Source organism: Carex rostrata, chromosome 8, assembly GCF_964058835.1.
Source record: "Carex rostrata chromosome 8, lpCarRost1.2, whole genome shotgun sequence".
Lineage (NCBI taxonomy): Eukaryota > Viridiplantae > Streptophyta > Magnoliopsida > Poales > Cyperaceae > Carex > Carex rostrata.
In genome coordinates this window covers 794560-813731 of record NC_135925.1, presented here as the reverse complement: position 1 = coordinate 813731, position 19172 = coordinate 794560, and the positions used below count along the sequence as shown (strand labels likewise).

At 36.9% G+C, this 19172-nt stretch overlaps 2 protein-coding genes across 2 annotated transcripts; one reads left to right on the top strand and one right to left on the bottom strand.

Moving 5' to 3' along the window:
* The first annotated feature begins 248 nt into the window (after positions 1-248).
* On the top strand, positions 249-4612 carry LOC144557752 (V-type proton ATPase 16 kDa proteolipid subunit). Its single transcript, XM_078306326.1, has 3 exons — positions 249-466; positions 1878-2163; positions 4131-4612. Exons 1-3 carry the CDS (start codon positions 388-390, stop codon positions 4261-4263), a joined length of 498 nt encoding a protein of 165 aa, XP_078162452.1. The 5' UTR covers positions 249-387; the 3' UTR covers positions 4264-4612.
* Positions 4613-9112: 4500 nt separating this feature from the next.
* LOC144557854 (putative inactive leucine-rich repeat receptor kinase XIAO) lies at positions 9113-12940 on the bottom strand. Its single transcript, XM_078306478.1, has one exon. The coding sequence runs from the start codon at positions 12698-12700 to the stop codon at positions 9239-9241; it is 3462 nt and encodes a 1153-aa protein (XP_078162604.1). The 5' UTR covers positions 12701-12940; the 3' UTR covers positions 9113-9238.
* Between the last annotated feature and the right edge of the window lie 6232 nt (positions 12941-19172).

Genomic DNA, 19172 nt, shown 5'->3' with positions numbered 1-19172 from the left:
AAAACTTAACCATCTTTTAATCCACATACTAACCTTATCGCGGTAATTAGTATTCCTGCTAATTACCTTGGTCAGTGACTTTTAAGTGAATTTTTAATGAGCGAGTTATGAGCAATTTACGAACAGGTTTGTATATGACTTATCCGCTGCATCAAGTAAAAACTACTTTGTCAATATATTTACCCGCTGTGTATACGGGCCGGGCTTTTTCGTACATTGATTGACACGATCAAACCAGAGCCCAGATTGGGAAGCGCCTATAAATCAACGTCACAATGAAAAAAATCGGGATCTGAAGAGAGTTTGATTGATTCTCCCTTCTCCATCTTACGACTTCCGATCCGATCCAATCAGGCGACGATCACCGTCCCATCTGCTCCGGCGAAGATGTCTTCTACTTTCAGCGGTGATGAGACTGCGCCTTTCTTCGGATTCCTTGGAGCTGCTGCTGCGCTCGTTTTCTCATGTGAGTTCGCTACCTTAGCTTGTCTTTCGCAATCAAATCTGCAATTAGACGATTGATCCGATTTTTATGAGGCTGTTTCTGTTTCTGATTCGAGCAGGCAATGCCAATTTTCAGGGATTGATCCTTGATTGTGATTCTAGTCTGACTTTTTCATACCTCCTAGATTTAATTCAAAAATCTATGGATTTGGAATTTATTGATGGTTTACATTAAGATCATTTATATATATTTAAAATTATAGCCGCTACTTTATTTGTTTGATAACTCTCACATAGTTTTATCTTAATGTTGGAATTGATCTGAGAACTATGTCTACGACAAGCACTTTTCCAGTATTCCAGCCAAATAGGACTAGCTAACATTAAAAAAAATTATTGTTGAAATTGAATGTATATTTTTATGGATACTTTGAAAATTCTGATAGGGATAAGGAATAGCAATCTAATATGTTTTAAATTGAATAATAGCTTGTTTTGTTATATCCTACACTCTCAAATCTAATTGTGGTTCCAAGAGAATTCTTATATAACTGCCTCTGTATGAATGATAATGTAAAACGTGTGATGAAATCAAGTTCAGCAAGTTTAAAAGGAAAATGCATAGTACCAGAAATAGAAAAGAAAATTCTTAGAATAGATCAATATATAAAGAAACCATTCATAGGTTGCTTATTCAATAGCACAATATTTAGAAATAGCACATGCAAATATTTAACTGCAGAAAATATTAACTGAATATTCTAATAATTACAATAATTGCTGCTTTTCTTTGTGGGATTCCTGAGTAAGGCTAGATGTCGTATCTTAGATCAATATATAAAGAAACCATTCATAGGTTGCTTATTCAATAGCACAATATTTAGAAATAGCACATGCAAATATTTAACTGCAGAAAATATTAACTGAATATTCTAATAATTACAATAATTGCTGCTTTTCTTTGTGGGATTACTGAGTAAGGCTAGATGTCGTATCTTACACTTGAAAAAAGAATGATTCATTGAATTGAGTATTACTGTACCTCATACTGGTACTGTACCACCAGATTTGCAACGGCATACCAGACCTCTCTTGTGCACAGCAGGTTACAACTATCAAGTTTGAGCTTATGTTTTTTTTTTTGTTCTTATGTAGAATGTTTCTAATGGCATCCATGCGACACTTGTGAAATCTGTTAATTGGCTCTTTCTTTCTGATTTACTTCCTTATATTTTTTCTTGGAGCCCCGCAGTTTTGCTACTCATCTTGTAACAGCAAGTTTTTGTTTATGAGTTTCAAGCCTGCAAATTTAATTCATCTGAATTTTTTATTACTCTTCCTCTTATTTCCCTTTGCTCGCCTTTTAAATTAAGTAACGTTAACTTGAGAACCTATTAGTCACTCCACACATATATATTTTTTCTTAAATGTAGGCATGGGAGCTGCCTACGGGACAGCAAAGAGTGGTGTGGGAGTGGCATCGATGGGAGTGATGAGACCTGAGCTGGTGATGAAGTCAATTGTACCGGTGGTCATGGCTGGTGTCCTCGGCATTTACGGTCTCATTATTGCTGTTATCATCAGTACCGGCATCAACCCCAAGGCCAAATCTTACTACCTCTTTGATGGCTATGCTCACCTCTCCTCTGGCCTTGCTTGTGGTCTTGCTGGCCTTTCGGCTGGCATGGCCATCGGCATTGTTGGTGACGCTGGCGTCAGGTACTACTGATACTCTTCTAGTTGACTGAGTTCCGATATATATATTATTTTTGTTGACTTGTTTTCTGTGAGGCATGTTTCCTAGCTAGCTTGTTCTTTGTTAAACGTATTACATTTTTGCTGCATGTATGTGGATATGGATATGAGTTTTACTGTATATGATAGATACAGTAACTTGACACTTTGACCTAACTACACTAAAAAATTATACTCCTACTGAGTATTTGCACAAGCATTTTTAACAGGGGCAGAGGATGGGATGTGCAATATATTTTCATTAAAATGGTGCAGGCTGCAAAAGTCTTGAGATACGTTTTCATTTAGAAAATGAGCATTAGTGCAGGTTGCTAGGATATAAAAAAATAATTACATAGAAATTTAGTGAGAGAGGGATGCACCACACACGGATAAGTGTGACATGACTCACTATTTTTTATTCAATAAGGAAAAAGATGATACAGATACGACAAAGAAAGACTAGAAATATGTTTTTTTTTTCTTTTTTTTTCCCCAAAGCCTGGGTTTCGAAAACTGAGCTGCTAATATAAAGATGTGCCGAGTCTCGCCTAGTTTCTATCTTTTATCATATCCTACTATAAATATTTTCCAATATCCTTGCCTCAAGATGGTGTATCCAGACATATCCAAGTGTATAGGAGACCGTATGAGTGAGCCAAATTCATTAAAATAATCAGATTCACTAGCTATGTGATACATACTGAGCACATATTAGATGCATATCCATATCCAACTTGTATCCTATGCAGATACAGTAATAAATATGATATTGGGATAGCATAGGGTTACAATCTAGATAAAGATTTTCATTCTCTTTGTTCCTTCAGTATGGTACCGGGCTGCTATTGATAGTACTTTAAAGTGGTACTGTTCCACATAAAAATTTGCATAGGTATAATTTAGAGAGTGAGGAGGCTATGGTAATATGCATATTACGGATTGACCCGTGCTATGGATCCTTCAAACAGCCGATTCAAACTGTTAAGCATAATCTTCATATCAAAATATACTTGTAGAGGAAATTTTATATTTTTTTTAATTTCTTTACTATTTTTTAGATAGGTAAAAAGTCGCTTCTTTTGGATGGTCTAGAATTTTCAAATCAAGTGATTTTCTACCTATCTAAAAAATAGTAAAGAAATTCTAAAAAATATGAAATTCGGTCTACAAATACATTTCCATATGTGGATCATGTTGAACAGTTCAGATCGACTGTTTGAACTTTAAAAATGAAGATATGGGCCCATAGTGTGGGCCGTTGTGTAATATGCATATTACCATAGCCTCACTTATAATTTAGAACTAGAAAAGATTCAGGTGATAAATTTATCTGTCCCAATAATAAAAAGATATTTTTTGTTTCATCTTTGAAATAGAGCTGCATTGGTCATATATCCCATCCTGTACTATACAGAGTTAGGCTGAGGTGCTATGGATAGCATAGTGGCCTCCCGTGCTACGGCTCAATATTCGAGTTTTCAAAATCCAAACGGTCGATCCGAACCGTTCATCTTATTCTCCATATTAATATCTGTTTGGAGACCAAATTTTATAATTTTCTGAATTTTTTTACTATTTATTAAGCCACTTTGAAAATCGCTAATCCAACGGTTTTACTGTTTTGTGCAGCCACCGTTGGATCAACAATTTTGTAAAATACTTAATAAATAGTAAAAAAATTCAGAAAAATGTAAAATTTGGTCTCCAAGCAGATATTAATATGGAGAATAAGATGAACGGTTCGGATCGACCGTTTGGATTTTGAAAACTCGAATATTGAGCCGTAGCATAGAGGCCTCTATGCTATCCATAGCACCCCAGCCTAACTCTACTATACATATGATTCTCTCTCTCTCTCTCTCTCTCTCTCTCTATTTGCTTCTTATCATCTTATGTATTAAAATTACCTAAACACATGTATTAATATTGTCTGGTGCTCATTTTTACAGGGCCAACGCACAGCAGCCTAAGCTTTTTGTTGGAATGATTCTTATCCTCATCTTTGCTGAGGCACTTGCACTCTACGGGCTCATTGTCGGTATTATTCTCTCTTCTCGTGCCGGCCAGTCAAGAGCTGACTAGTTCAGTTTGAGATGATTTAAGGATACGGTTGTTAAAATACTGTTCTATGCTCTCTTAAATTCTTGAGGTGGCCGATTTTAAGGTTTCTACTAGCTGTACTTCTGTACTGTTTGTTTTGTACTTTTCTACATGTTGGTTGTGTCTGTACTTCTGGTAGAGGTCTATTTTTGCTCAATAAAGGTACATAAGATGGCACTTTTGAGATGTATCTATTGAGATTACTTAAATTAGCTTGTTCCAGGCATGCTAATTTTCTTCTGGAAACAAGTGTTTTCTTACCCTTGCTGTGATATTTTGCTATAATAGGTATTTTCATTGATACAACTAAAAAACAGGATTTTTCTGTAAAGCTGGTTTGAGGATATCTGACAATTCAAGCTCTTACGGAAGAGTGGTGGTAATGGTTGTGGTAATTTTTTCAATATATTATATTAAACACATGTGATATATAATATCGTAAAAGATAAAAAAAAAAAATCATAATATTACATTTGCCCTTCTATAATTCAAAAACCACAAATTTATTCAATATATTGCCTTTGTTTTATTAACCCACTGGGCCTTCATTGGTCGTCACTACATGGTCATATAGGCTTCTTCCCTGGGCCGGTATAACACCCCCATCTGACCATCTGCAATTGGTTATGGTCTTCAGGCACTATTAGCAATGTATGTATGGTGAGTTCCTGACCAGCATAGCATATGTATCCATATCTTTATCTCCTTCAGGCAATACTCAGTTAAATTTTTAGTTGGCATATTAGTTGATATTTTTAAGAAAAACAAAGATTCCTATTATTCATTATGTAAGAAAGATCTAAACCAGGGTAGAGTTTGAACCAGTGTTTACAGTTCATACAGCTTAAATATCTGAATTGCCAATGATAACTTTCCACATTATTAGTTAAAACCAGTCAAGAAAATTAATCACGTCGTTACTGGTTTTGTCACGGCAAGTTACAAGTACGTCATGTATATTGATCATGTGACATGACACGCGTGTCGCGTGATGTGTCTCTCTCTGATAAAAAAATGGCACACCATGACACGTCACACAAATTGATCTGGTCATGTCACGTGATTAATTTTGCAACATTTTTTTTCTTTATTTTAATTTATTTTGCAATATGCTCTTAGTTTTTAAATTTTTCTATGAACTAAATTAAAATATGGAAAAAAAATAATTATTATACATGGCGTGACCATTCGCGTGTCATGATTGTCCTCTACCGTCTTAGTCATGTCACGTGAAAAAAACAATTGGTCAAGTACATCATATTAGTCAAGTCAGTCCATTTTTTTCTTGGCTAGTTAAAAGTAATAACTGTTAATTAACCTTGGCTTTAATTCTGGCGACATCATTACTATCTTTCAATGGATGTCATACAATTAAGGAGATGCATATATTTATTAAGCCAATTAGGCACGCGCCATACTTAGGATATGGAGGGAAGCATCTCCATGAAGCAAGGGTATATATTTATGGTGAAATTTATGCATGCTTGTTGGTGCCTTCAATTTATACCAAACAACTCATGTGTATTTATTTCATCCTCCCTTTTCCACATCAGGCTGCAGTTATAATCCACGAGGAACAGTAGCAGCCAGCTCCCTTTATATCTGCATTCTCTTGAGTATTATTCCTTAAATGTTAGATTTTTACATGATTTGGTGGTAAGATGTAAAAATTTTACTGCTGTAAATGGTGAAGTTATGGAGATTTTTTGTTGGTTTGTGACTGTGTCACATGATCACAGCTCCAACTTGTGAAGCATTTGCTGGGCAGCAGTAATATGGCCCATTAGTGTCCCTTAATCCAGCAATGACATGTCACATTGTGCTTTTTTTTTTTCAACTTAAATTGTCTCAATATTTTTGAATTCTTTTTTTTTTTTACTAAAAAAGCCCACAAATCATATAAAGTTAATGCATGCTCTGATCTGAGGCTCCTTTGTGATCTAAAATTTATGATAATACACTCTGATCAGATGAGCTACCAACCGTTTGGTACATACTTTTGTTAGAAATATTCATTATGTGATCTCAATCAACAAAAATATTATTTTTATATATTTCATAAATCTTGATCAAATGCTCTAATATAAGGACTTGAAATTGTTTCTATTTTTATTTATAAGTATGCTAGCATAATTTTATTAAAAAAAGCAAGAAAAGGTATTACATGCATAATGAAGAACTAGGGTGTTCTTAAGTTCATGAACTCAAGTCTAAAATCTGTCAAATCGGCTTCAAATTAAGAATCCGAACTATTGAGACCCGCCTATTTTTTGAGTGATACGTCTACATGTAAAAATTTTAAACATTCGAATTAATTTAGTATAAAATCAAGCGGTCAAAATTTGAAACTTAATAAATTAATTTTGATGCATTCATATTTGAACGTTTTTTGACCGCTTGACTTTATACTAAATTAATTCGAATGTTTAAAATTTTCACATGTAGACGCAACACTCATAAGATAGGTGGATTTGAACGGTTTGAATTCGTCATTTGAAGCCAATTTAACAGATTTTAGACTTTAGTTCACCAAAGAAATTGGTAAACTTAAGAACACCCTAGAAAAATAGATCTATTGAGATCGATTTAATATTTGATCTATTAAGGTATTACTTTTGGTACCTTGATTTTCTCCTTGTTCATTCCACATTAGATCTATTAAGATCGATATAATATTTGAGACAAATTTAATAGTGAAATAGAGAACACTTTTTTTTTTTTTTTTAAGAAACTCTTTCTTACTCTCTTACATCCAAATCCAAAAGACACCGATATATAAATTCATAGGAACTTTTTACACATTTATTCTCGCTAAATAGCATTTAACTCTCTCATTAATCTCTCATTTTTTTTTATAATATTAACTATACTACTAGAATATGTGGTTGGGTGGAATTGGTTTGATAAATGCCACCACTACAAATGGCATACAGTAGATAAGATTAGATCTAAGAGAAAAAATGATATTTTTATTGCAAGTGGCACAATGAAACATGATACTACATGTACAAGGAGAACTTTTTACTGCAGCTGGTTTACCAGTGAACATAATTTGCCCATACTCTTCTCAGAATCGATCAAGCAGGAGAAAAATAATAGAAGGTGACAACCTGGAAATCCAGACATATATAACAGTACTCGTTTTGCCATTTTGTTCATATATTAAATGTGCTCACATTCATGCACAATGAAATATTTAAATCTTTTCTCAGCAACAACATCATTTAGCTTTCATAAACAAGACATCTGTATAATTTAGAGAAAAATGCAATTAAATACAGCTAAAACAACTGGTACCACAACAGTACAGATCGGTATTGACCGATATCCAAGTCACATCCCCTTTGACAAGCAATCAGCACCCTAAGACACCTAAATTTAAAATATTGCCTAACCAGATTACAGAAATCCACAAATCTAAACCTGGATTGTAAACATTCCTGAATCAGTACCAAACTGAGCATGACCAGATCAGATGCAACTTAGACCCGGTACTTTCCCTTTTATCTGATGATCTAGAAAGACTCCTAAAAACCTTAAAAACCAAAATCCAAGCCTCCCAGTGGAAAAAAGCATCAACCTTCAAATGAAACTAGCTTGAGCAGCTTCATACTGTGACCAAAATGCCCCTGACAACTAATTTTACTTCAGTTCTTCAGGACATCCAACCTGACATGGTAAATTTTTTCGTGCCCAGTGTATTGTATCACTAAGATAATAATATGATTAGTAAGATTCTTTAAGTAATATAATTAATTAGGTCTACTCAAATAAATATTGTTTCTATAAATCTATAGATTGCCTAAAGAGAAGCACAGCATACTCTCCCACCTCCAACAAAGTGGTCCTCCTGTTACACTATATGGTTTTTCATCCAATTTATGATTTTTCATCCTACCCACCAGCCATGATACTTGAAACTGTATATTAGGTTCTAGTACAAATATCAAATAATTTGCGTATTTAACAATAAAACACAATCGTTTATTATATTTATCTTTACAAATATCTGTCAAGAAAAAGGAATTTTGACTGAAGTTGATTAAGTGTCTATGATCGTCTGATTATTTGGAAACTTGTCATTGTATTATTTATATCTTGGAGCCATGTTATGTTGTCAACTCCAAATCAGGCAGAACAAAATCATAACCTGACAAAAAACCTTGTTCCTATATATACATTTTTTCATTGTCTTTGATCAAACGGTCACCTGCGTGCCCTTGATTCTATTGGCAATCTCAAAGGCAAACAAATAATGTGTACAGAACAATACAAAACACATATATTTATAAGCCTAATGAGTAATGATAGAGGGGCAACCAAACAAATAAAAAAATGGTCCAACTTTCACTTCATTTAAATCATTGGCATTGCAAGCCCCTTTCCAATCAAATATACAGAATTAGAATACAAATCCTTCTTCCATAATAAGAACAAGATTAGTAGCCGTTGAGATTGGATCAGACAGAGATAAACTCCACGTGGCAAAATGACTGTACCAGGACCACCTCCTGACCTCCCTCCACTTGCCAAAAAAAGATAATTAAAGCCTTTTTTATCGCGCAGAGTAACTCAGAACAACCCCACCCCACCCCGTCCGCTATACCCGCGTAAAAAGACAGCCACCTTTGATTCTTTCCAACGGCTACTTTTAGCGGGAAAAGATCGAACTTTCGTGGGCTCCAAAGTAGTCAATTTGACCACGCACTATGTCCCCGTTTTTCAGGCTGTGGGCCCGGCGCCTCTATCAAGGTGTCAACTAATTGTGTATTTGTGCGTTTCTCTTTTTTCCAGGGACAGAACGAGACTTCATTTCTCACAGAATAAGGGGTTTGGTAAAGGAAAATGAATGATAAATTGAAAATTAGTAAAAATCTAGCTTTCCAACTGAAAGAATTTTCTGAGAAATTAACAACAATAGTCACTAGTCAGGCTTCTGAACATGAGAACTTATTTTTCAAGCGGGTGAATGGTGGGAGGTGGGGTCAGCAGAGGAAGGTATATCCGGCCCCACGCGGCAGCCTTCCAGCATGAACACAACATCTGTCATGGCCGGCCGATCTAGCGGATCAGGTGCAGTGCACAACAAACCTACTTTCACACCAAGCAGGAATTCCTCCCACTCAGGCGATTCCGGGTCCAGCTCGAGCAAACCCGGCTCCAATAATTCAGAAACTTGCCCTCTCTGCAACTGCCGCTTCACCCACTTCACTATATCCTCCTCTTCACCTTCGAACATACCAGGTCGCCGACCAGTTAACAGCTCCAATAGCACAATTCCAAAACTGTACACATCGCCTTCCTTAGTGGCTTGTCCTGCCACAGCTGCATCAGGAGCAACATATCCCAATGATCCAACAGGTGTTGATGATGTGGATGCTGCCGCAGCCGCCGCAGCAGCCCCAGCAGTAACTACCATCGGCTCAAGGCCAAAGTCTGACAAGTGGGGCTCAAAATCTGCATCAAATAAAATATTTGGAGGCTTGACATCCCCATGAATTACCCCAGACTGATGTAAAAAGGCAAGACCCCGGGCAACACCAAGGGCAATCAGGTGGCGCATTGGCCAATTGAGGATATGGCCATCCTGGTGTGACGCTTCCTGGAGCAAGGTAGCGAGGTTGCCATTTGGCATGTAGTCATATACCAGCAATCTGACATCTGGAGGGGGCCCTGCATAGTATCCGCGGAGCACAGTCAGGTTACGATGCTTCACTTTCCCTAGTGACTCAGCTTCTTTTCTAAATGCCCCCTCTTCAATCACGACAGCACCATCCGCTGAGGTGGAAGGAAGCCTAAGAATAGATAGAACAGTTCCATCAGAGTAGCATGCTTTGAAAACCAGCCCGTGCCGGCCCCTGCTCTGCACATTTTCCTCATCAAACTGCCGCGTCGCCTCTTGCGTATCGGCATAGGTTATCCGGTTGTTGAACATACACAGCTTAGGTGGCAAAGTACCAGCTTCTGTGCCACTGCTGGACCCGCTACCCCTTCCTGGGCTCCGCCGCTTCTTCACCCCATTGCGGTTGTCCAGGAACCGACGCCTCCATCTTAGTAGTGTAAATGCACAGCAGCAACATAGGGAAAGTATAAGGAGTAATGCAGCTGCTGCCACGCCAATAAAAAGAACTAAACGCAATATTTTCTTTCTTCTGTGCCGCTTCTTAGAGTCACCACACTCGGTCTTAAGTGGGGAGCCACAGAGGTTTGGGTTTCCCGTAAAATCTGATGGAGCCCCGAACCGGGACCCGACTATTGCTGGAATTTCACCGCTAAGTTCATTGTTTGACACATTAAAATAGGTTAAGCCTGGGATTTGAGCTAGTGCAGATGGAATGGAACCTGTCAGGTTGTTTGAGGCGAGGTCGAGGGTTTGCAATTTTGACAGATTAGAGAGAGATGATGGTATTTGTCCTGTTATATGGTTGCCATCAAGTTTAAGCACAACGAGTGATGAGCAATTGGAGATTTCCGGTGGTATTTCACCTGAAAAGGCATTTTTCCCCAGGTCAAGCACCTCTAAATCGGCTAGGCGAGAGAGGTCTGATGGGAGGGAGCCTGATAGCCTATTTTCTCTTAACTCAAGTACAGTAAGGTTGGAACAATTGGCCAGCTCCGGTGGGATTTCACCGGCAATACGGTTATGGGAAAGAGAGAGAACTGAAAGAAACTCAAGGTAGCCATAAGTAACGGGAATTGAGCCTGAGAAGGAATTTGCTGTTAGGTTGAGCTGCCGCAAGCTCCAGAGGCTACTGAATCCCTCTGGCAAGTCACCGGAAAATGAGTTACCGGCAAGTGACACGTATTGTAGGTTTGGCAAGCCGAAAATCTCTGCAGGAAGGTTTCCAGATAGGTTTTTCTGGTTAGCAAGATCCAGAGCCCGCAAATTTATGAGAGAACCAATTGATGCCGGAATTTGGCCAGAGAAGCTGTTACTACTCAAATTCAAAGTTTGTAAAGCCAAAAGGTTTCCAATGCTAGAGGGTATGCTACCATTAAGTTTGTTATCACTGACATCTAAAAATGTCAGGTTAGCAAGCCGGGACAAATCGTCAGTTAAAAAACCGGTGAGGTGGTTGTGAGCAAGCGACAGAGTCTCCAGCTTGGAGAGATTGCCTAAGCTAGCTGGAATATTACCCGACAAATCATTCTCCCTTAGATATATATTTCTGAGAGAATTTAAACTCCCAATAGCCACGGGTATCTCGCCAGAGAGGTGGTTCTGTTCAAGATCGAGAGTTTGAAGAGCACCACATCTTGCAATTTCAGCTGGGATTGAACCAGAGAAGGAATTTTGCCCCAGCCGGAGCTCTTGTAGTGCGCTTAACTGCCCCACTTGTGGTGAAATAGGACCTGAGAAGTTGTTTCCAGAGATATCAAAGATAGTGAGCCCAGAACCGCGAGTTAACCATGTGGGAAAGGGGCCAGACAGTTTATTTTCCTGGAAATCAAGAACCTGAAGTGTCGAACTAACAGAGGCAACTGTCGGCAACTCAGTGAAGGCATTGTAGGCGAGCTGCACAATACGTAGAGAAGAATTTGTCTCTGTGCGGAATATGGTATCTGGTATAGAGCCTGAGAACTGGTTATGGCTAAGAGTGAGCACTTGTAGAGAGGGAATAGAGGGAATTGCGGCTGGGAGAATGCCTCTCAGCTTATTCCCTTGTAAGCTGAGGTGGAACAGAGAAGTGCAGTTGGCAATGGCAGCCGGTATGGTGCCTTCTAGAATGTTCCAATCCAGCCAGAGGTAATGGAGGTCTTTGAGCAATCCTAGAGATGGTGGAATGGTGCCACGCAGCCTGTTAAAGGAGAGGTTTAGGAACTGGAGGCCTGAAGCAGAACTGGAAAGGTTGGAGGGAATCTGTCCAGTGAAGGTGTTGGATGAAAGGTCGAGGTAGCGGAGATAAGGGGGCAAGGAAGAAGGGACGGGTCCAGTAAGCATGTTACTGGAGGCGTCAAAAATCTGAAGAGTGGTGATGTTTGAGAGGAGGGAGGATGGGATAGGACCGGAGAGGGAGTTGAACTGGAGAAAAATTGATCTGAGGCGAGGGAGGCGGGACAGAGAAGCCGGAAGGGGTCCAGAGAAGGAGTTAGATCGAAGACTTATCTTTTGAAGGTAAGAGAGGTCGGAAATGCGATCGGAAATGGGACCTGAGAGGCGGAGTCGAGGGAGAATGAGCTGCACCACGCGACCGCCGGAGCAGGCGATACCTCGCCAGGAGCAAGGGGCGGAGGTATCAGATGGGTCCCACGTGGATAACGCCGCCGCCGGGTCGTGCAGTGTCTGTCTGAACGCAGTGAGAGCGTCGATCTCTGACTGAACGCCACGCGTCTGGTTCCCTGGCGGAGTGGCGGCGTATAGCAGGTAGGGGAAGAGAACAAGAAGGTGTAGACAGAGACATAGTTGCAAAGGAATCATGCTGTTGCTGTGACTGTGAGAAGGTTAATATTAGAAATGGCAAATGTGAGAAAGAAGTAAGAAGAGAGCTGCTTGCTCGCTCATGGAGAGAGGAGCATAGTTAGTGGGACTGTGTGAGTGTGAGTGGTGAGGCAGAGAAAGGAGAGGAATGAGGAATCTTGAGGGGGGGAGGGTTTTTGGACGGGAGTGGTTTGGTTAATTGGTTTCCCTCCTTTGATATGTTCGAGGCTGGTTTTTGAAATAACATTTAACAAAATGGGAAGAGTGGAAGAAGACTGCATTAAAGGGGACAACTAATAGGTAATTATTTACTGGTTAAGTTAACGTTAAGTAACTTTTGTAACGGGTCGGGCCCCAATGATAATTGATAATTGGTTGGAGCCTTGGAGGCCTGGCGCTTCATCTTAAATTACTTTTTCATCGGGAGGGATCAGGGAGAGATGCTCTGCAACATGGGCCCGGGGCACCAAGTGTGTCTCCGCGCTCTAGAATTTCATTCAAATGGTATTATGGTAGGGGTTGTGTCTTTCGGTAGGGACCGTGTGATCAGATAATTACGGTTACGATTATGCTATCTTCATTTTTATTTTTATTTTGGGCAGCTTTTCCTCGGCAGGATAGATGCAAGCTCCAGAGACATACTCATACATATGGCTGTATCTAAAAATAAAAGAAACAAATAAATAGAAATACTTATTGCGTAAAAGGTGCCTGTATTAAAAAATTCTTATACAAACATAATTTGTGCATTCACATTTCGTTCTGAATGAAAGCATGCGTGCGTATTCATTAGTGCACTTATGATTTCAGAAAATAAACATGAAGTTTTCAAATTTATTAAATGAAAAATATTATTGGTAAAAAAATTCTCAAACAATAACCCTTACAGTTTAAAAAATAAATCCCTAGCTAATTTGGTCAAAGCAGGATCATGCTTTTGTTTTTATTAATTATTATTAGGATCCGGAGAGGTAACAAAAAAGAATTGCGAAGATTCCGGCTAGCAAAATGCGTGTACTGTACTAGCCGTTTAATCGTACGTTACTGTTGCACTTATCTGTAGTCTGTAGTCTGTATACCTCTTTTATTTATGTAAGCTTGCTTCTGATTTCTGAATCTCAGCACGTGGCTAAGAAGCGGCTTTATTCACCGTGTAATGACCCACTAATAAATCGTAACGTACTAATGTACTGGCCAAAAAAAAATTGGTGAGGCTGAGGCGCCAATCATTGTGTTTTTTCTGCCAGAGAACAGAAACCAATTCAAGTTGCTCCCTGACTCGAGGAAACAAGGTGCCAGAGCGATTCGCCAAGCTTTTCTTAAGCATTATTAGCTCAAAAGTAAAGTACCTGAGGGCTGAGGCCATGTTTAATTGTGGCTTTTATTTCACATTTTAAACTGTAAAACGAGGTGTAAAAAGCAAGATTCATGTTTAATTGTGGTATAAATCATGAACAAGTATTTTTTTTTACACTTAAAATGTGATGGAATAGTATAGCATAAAAAATCACTTATATTGTCATAAATTAATCCACCTATTCAAATTGTATATCCCATGCTGCGTCTCTCCTCCTAAATTAACCCACTTGATTTAACCCATGATTTAACTTTAACCCAGAACCAAACAAGGATATATATTTTATACCTCATAATTTGTAATAAGCAACTTATGCCATCGCAACTTTAACCTACAATCAAACATAACCAAGATGAATCAGCTCTTCAGACAAATTAGCTCGTCTCAAATTTAATATTAGACTCACTGTTATATATAGAGATTAATTTAAATTGTGACTTAAATTATCAAATGAGATGTAATACAAAAGTAATAAGATGGATGAGGCAACTTAATCTTTCATAAATTAAGTAGTAACCAAACATGACTTAAAAATATAGATTTAAAAAGAGTGTAGTGTAAGATCTTGGGTTACAATCTTTTGAAGAAGACACTTTAAAAAAATTGTTTGATTTGGTTTTAATTAAATAGAAAAGTATAACTCCTAACAGGTAATTCTATTTCTAGCACGCATCTCGTTTTTATGGTACATTTATTTGATTTTAAAATATTATTTAATTTTTAAATAATACAATTATAAATACATTTTTTTAATTTAGATATGACGTGCAATTTTCAGTCAAATTAAAATTTATTTGATCCTCCACTATAAAAACATTAAGACTCTGTGGTTAAAATGAAAACTTATTTGATAAAAGAGGTCTATCAACAAATAAAGAATAAATAATTTGATACACTCGTTATCTAAAAATAAAGAATCCATCAACAAATTTAATTTTTGAGGTCAAATAATTAAAAAAAAAATCCAATGAATGTGTATTAACATATATATTTGTGAAAGTGTACAGCAATTCTGAACCATTATTTGTTCATCTTTTTAAACTCATAAGTCATAACAGTACATTTCAAATACAATTGTCATTGTACCGACATGCATGGGAAATAATGATGTAATATTTCTTTTAATTAGATGGAGATGATCAGTATACTTAAATTAAGAACTGTATCTAGTATATTTGGGCTTTAAGGAATTGTTTTTTTTTTCCTAGAAAAGTGGAAGAGTTCCCACTCATTTCATTAAATGAAATCTTTACACAAAGTTTTTTGGAAAATAAATTTGTCAGGAATAAGATGAATCTATTATTCCGATCTTAACAGTTATTTTTGTTGAGAATCATGTATGAAAACTTTTTTTTTTTAAAATTCACGCATGGAAATATTTGAGGGTTGGAATTGAAATAACAGGTTCATTTTATTCCAACAACAGATTTATTTCCTGTTTTTTGGTATCATGCCTCTGGTGTTGTGCATAAGAACTTTTAAACTACCTATTATAAGAACCACAAAAATTGAGCTAGTTTTCATCGAATTACCCTACACACAACCAAAAAAATAAATATAAGCTTGTTTTCATCGAATTACCCTGCACACAACCAAAAAAATAAATATAAGCTTGAAAAAAAAATCATCCTCTCTGCTCTTGCACCCAAAAAATGTTAGTGAGATAATTTGAGAGCCTACTGGCTAGAGCATCAACATATGTGATATTATTAGAGTTTCTAATATGAAGTGATAGTTTTTAATTAAGTTTTAAAGATGTGAGAGGGTTTCTTATTTAGAAATTATATATAAAACTTTCTTATTAAGAAATTGTTTATAAACTCTACTGGTCAAATAATTAGTTCAAATTAATTCTTAATTTTATATTTGTTGGTGATGTGACTTAAATAAAAATTCTAAAATTAATTTTAGAGATGTGAAAGTTATTCGATGCTTTGAACTATGATACGCATCAGAAAAAAAAAATGATTATCGGATAATTGTCTAGTCTGCTATTATAATATAAAAAAGGAAGCAGCTAATAGTCCTCGGCCCTCAGTCCCCCAAAAATCTCCGGACTTTTTATACTAATTCTATAAACAAGTTCATTAGATCCGGTAATACTATGAAAACAATTCTATAAACAAGTTCAATGGATGTTCTGCAGATGAAACCGCGTGGTCCCAGATGAAAACGCGTGAAAACTGTTGAAAAGACATGAAAGCTGTTGAAAACGCGTGGTCAACGAACAAAGTACAATTGGTAGTTAAACTGGGGACCACCTTCTGTGAACATACACATATTATCCTGTAAATATACAAATATTATCCTGTAAACATATACATATTATTCTATGAACATATACATATTATCCTGTAAACAATTCAATTTTCAAAAAAAAGGAAAAGTTGTAAAAAAAAAGGAAGGGCTTAAATAGAAAAAATGGCGGCCGGTTATGGCAATTGAAAGCGCGTGGCTTAAAAAACGTGTCGAAACTAAGCTAAAAATGAAGGTTTTTATACGTGGGGATTTTCGAGGAACTGTAGTTAGAAAAACGTTACCTTTTCTCTATAAAAAAAGTATGATACGCATCAGAAGTATGATAGCCATTATGAACTATAATGCTTCTTTCCATAATTGTGATCCGAATTAAAAATTCTAAGTTTGGCCAAAACAAAAGGGGGTTAAGTCCAGTCCGAAAGTAGCAATTAATGTATTCCTTTGAATGGCAAGCGCAATAATAAATTGAGAATGACCAAGGACAAGGAATGTGTGGTGTAATTACTAATTACTCGTGTCGCGGAACGTAGCTTCCGGTCACGCCGTTTGCACTTGAGTTGGATATAGATAGATAATAGATTGTACACTTCAGAGGAGAGGAGGGGACTGGGGAGGGTACCGTACCGCCACCGGAGGATGCACACCACGGGGCTCTTTTAAAGGGCGACAAATTTAAGTGTGAATCACAATACTCTAGCACGAATCTTAATAAATTCTAACCCATATAAGAATATGATACTGGTCACTACACGACGCCGAACATCAAAAGATCCCAGACAGTTGCATAAACAGAATTCGTATCCTCTGCATTAACTCAAAAAAGGAATCTTTTGAGTTATGCATCTCGACCGTCCGATCGGCTTCAAGGGACAATCGGGCAGCCGATATGTATTAACTCAAAAGATGCCCTTTTGAGTTAATGCAGACGATGCGGACTCGCATAAACCACCGTGACATGTGAAATGTGAAATGTGAAAAGTGAAAGCTGAGAAGTCAGATGAAGCATTAATTTCTCGAGTCAATAAAATATTAAAATGCAATGGCTCTCATTCCCAAGTCCCAATTTATTAGCTTTTTTCATTCTTTTGGGTTGCTACTTGCTAGGCTACTACTTGCATAGCATAGCTGCATGTGTTTGTTTGTAGATATTCCAAACCTCGAAATTGATACTGAACTAGGATGTAGGATCCTCCTTTTTATGAGATAGATTATTTGAAAATAAATTAATTTAAAAATATTGGTAAACGTAAAAAATATTTTTATATTTTCAAAATTCGAAAAGTTAAATATATTTTAGTTGCACATGTAAAGGTAATCAATTTGGCGGGTAAAGTTAGAACAGTTTATATTAAATTAATTTGAAAATATTAATGTGCAGTGCACAGTAAAAGTTTAGAACAAGTAGTATTAACTAAAAAAATGTTATTACAACTTTACGCCACATTAATACATCATAAAACATGTTTATTATGGAAATACTATATTGTTTTGTCATCTAATGTAAGTTATGAGATATGTATTCAGGGGCGGACCCAGGATTTTCGTCGGGTGGGGGGCAAAAAAATATTGAATCGGGTTTAAATTTGATATTTAAATAACTTATCAGATTTAAACCCATATTCAAGAAATTTATTTTGATTTTAACACTAAATTTAACTCGAATTACAAATCAAACATTCAGAGGGGGGCAAAAAAATTTTCAGGGAGGGGTAAAGTCGATTGGTACCAATAGATCACCACTAAAACTCGAAATCCAGGGAGATTGCCCCCCTTCCCTGTGCTACAGTAGATCCGCCCTTGTATGTATCTATATATCACCCGAAATTTTTAAATATACCATATTCATACAAATAATAAACCAAAACACCATTTTTTTTTCTGAAAATTTTAAAAATGCCATAGTCGCATCCTGTAAAAGCGGTCACCTTCTTGGTGGCTGCATCTAGGCAAAGCGGGCAGAAAAATGGGCCGCTTCTAGGGGATGCGGCCCTATTTATTTATTATTTTTTTTATAGAGTTAGAAGATTTTATTGTTTTGTGTTTTTATTTTATTTTTTATTTTGAAAATAGTTAGTTATAGTTGTGTATGGTATTTAATTTGAAAAATATTTTACGTTTGTCAGAAGAAATATTGTGTTGGCAATGTCGTTAACTGCATATGTACGAAGAAGTAGTTTGATTTTATTTTGATTTAGAAATACTAAATTAAGATAAGCCTAACAAACATGAAATAAATATTCAATACAATAAAAGTACCCCTAAATAATAATTGTTCAAAATATTACAACAAACAAGCTGGCAATCACAACATAAAATTGACTACTAGATAAAAATACATTGCTTGCCTTTCAACCTGAAAATTGACAAACAAAAATGTATTGTTATTATTAAATTTTTTTAAAGTTGAAATTTAATTTAAAAATATGAGTTTACCTCGTGCATCTCGTACAGCTCTGTTTTGTTGTTCCTGTGTATCTCAGCCAGCCTGATGTCCTCTCCTTCTATTATGCAGTAAATCAAGTCACATCGGAATCCTATTGACTCGCCTTCGACCCAAAGTAATATTTTTGTCATTTGGAACAAGGGTTGGGCCTTCGTTTCCCGGCCAATCAGACTGATTGTCATACACATGTCATTCACCCATCCATGTGTTGATCAGTGTCTGGATGTGGTAGGAGTAATGTACGAACCTGCCAGGGTCGATGCCTCGGAGACGGCACACTGCCAGAATATGAGAACACGGTATTTTGTCTAATTGCGACTTCTGACATGTGCATGTAACTGTGTTCTCATCCGTGATTATCACCGTGTATTTGTAATTCGCCTTGGTAAACCGGCCAAAAGCGTCAGACATGT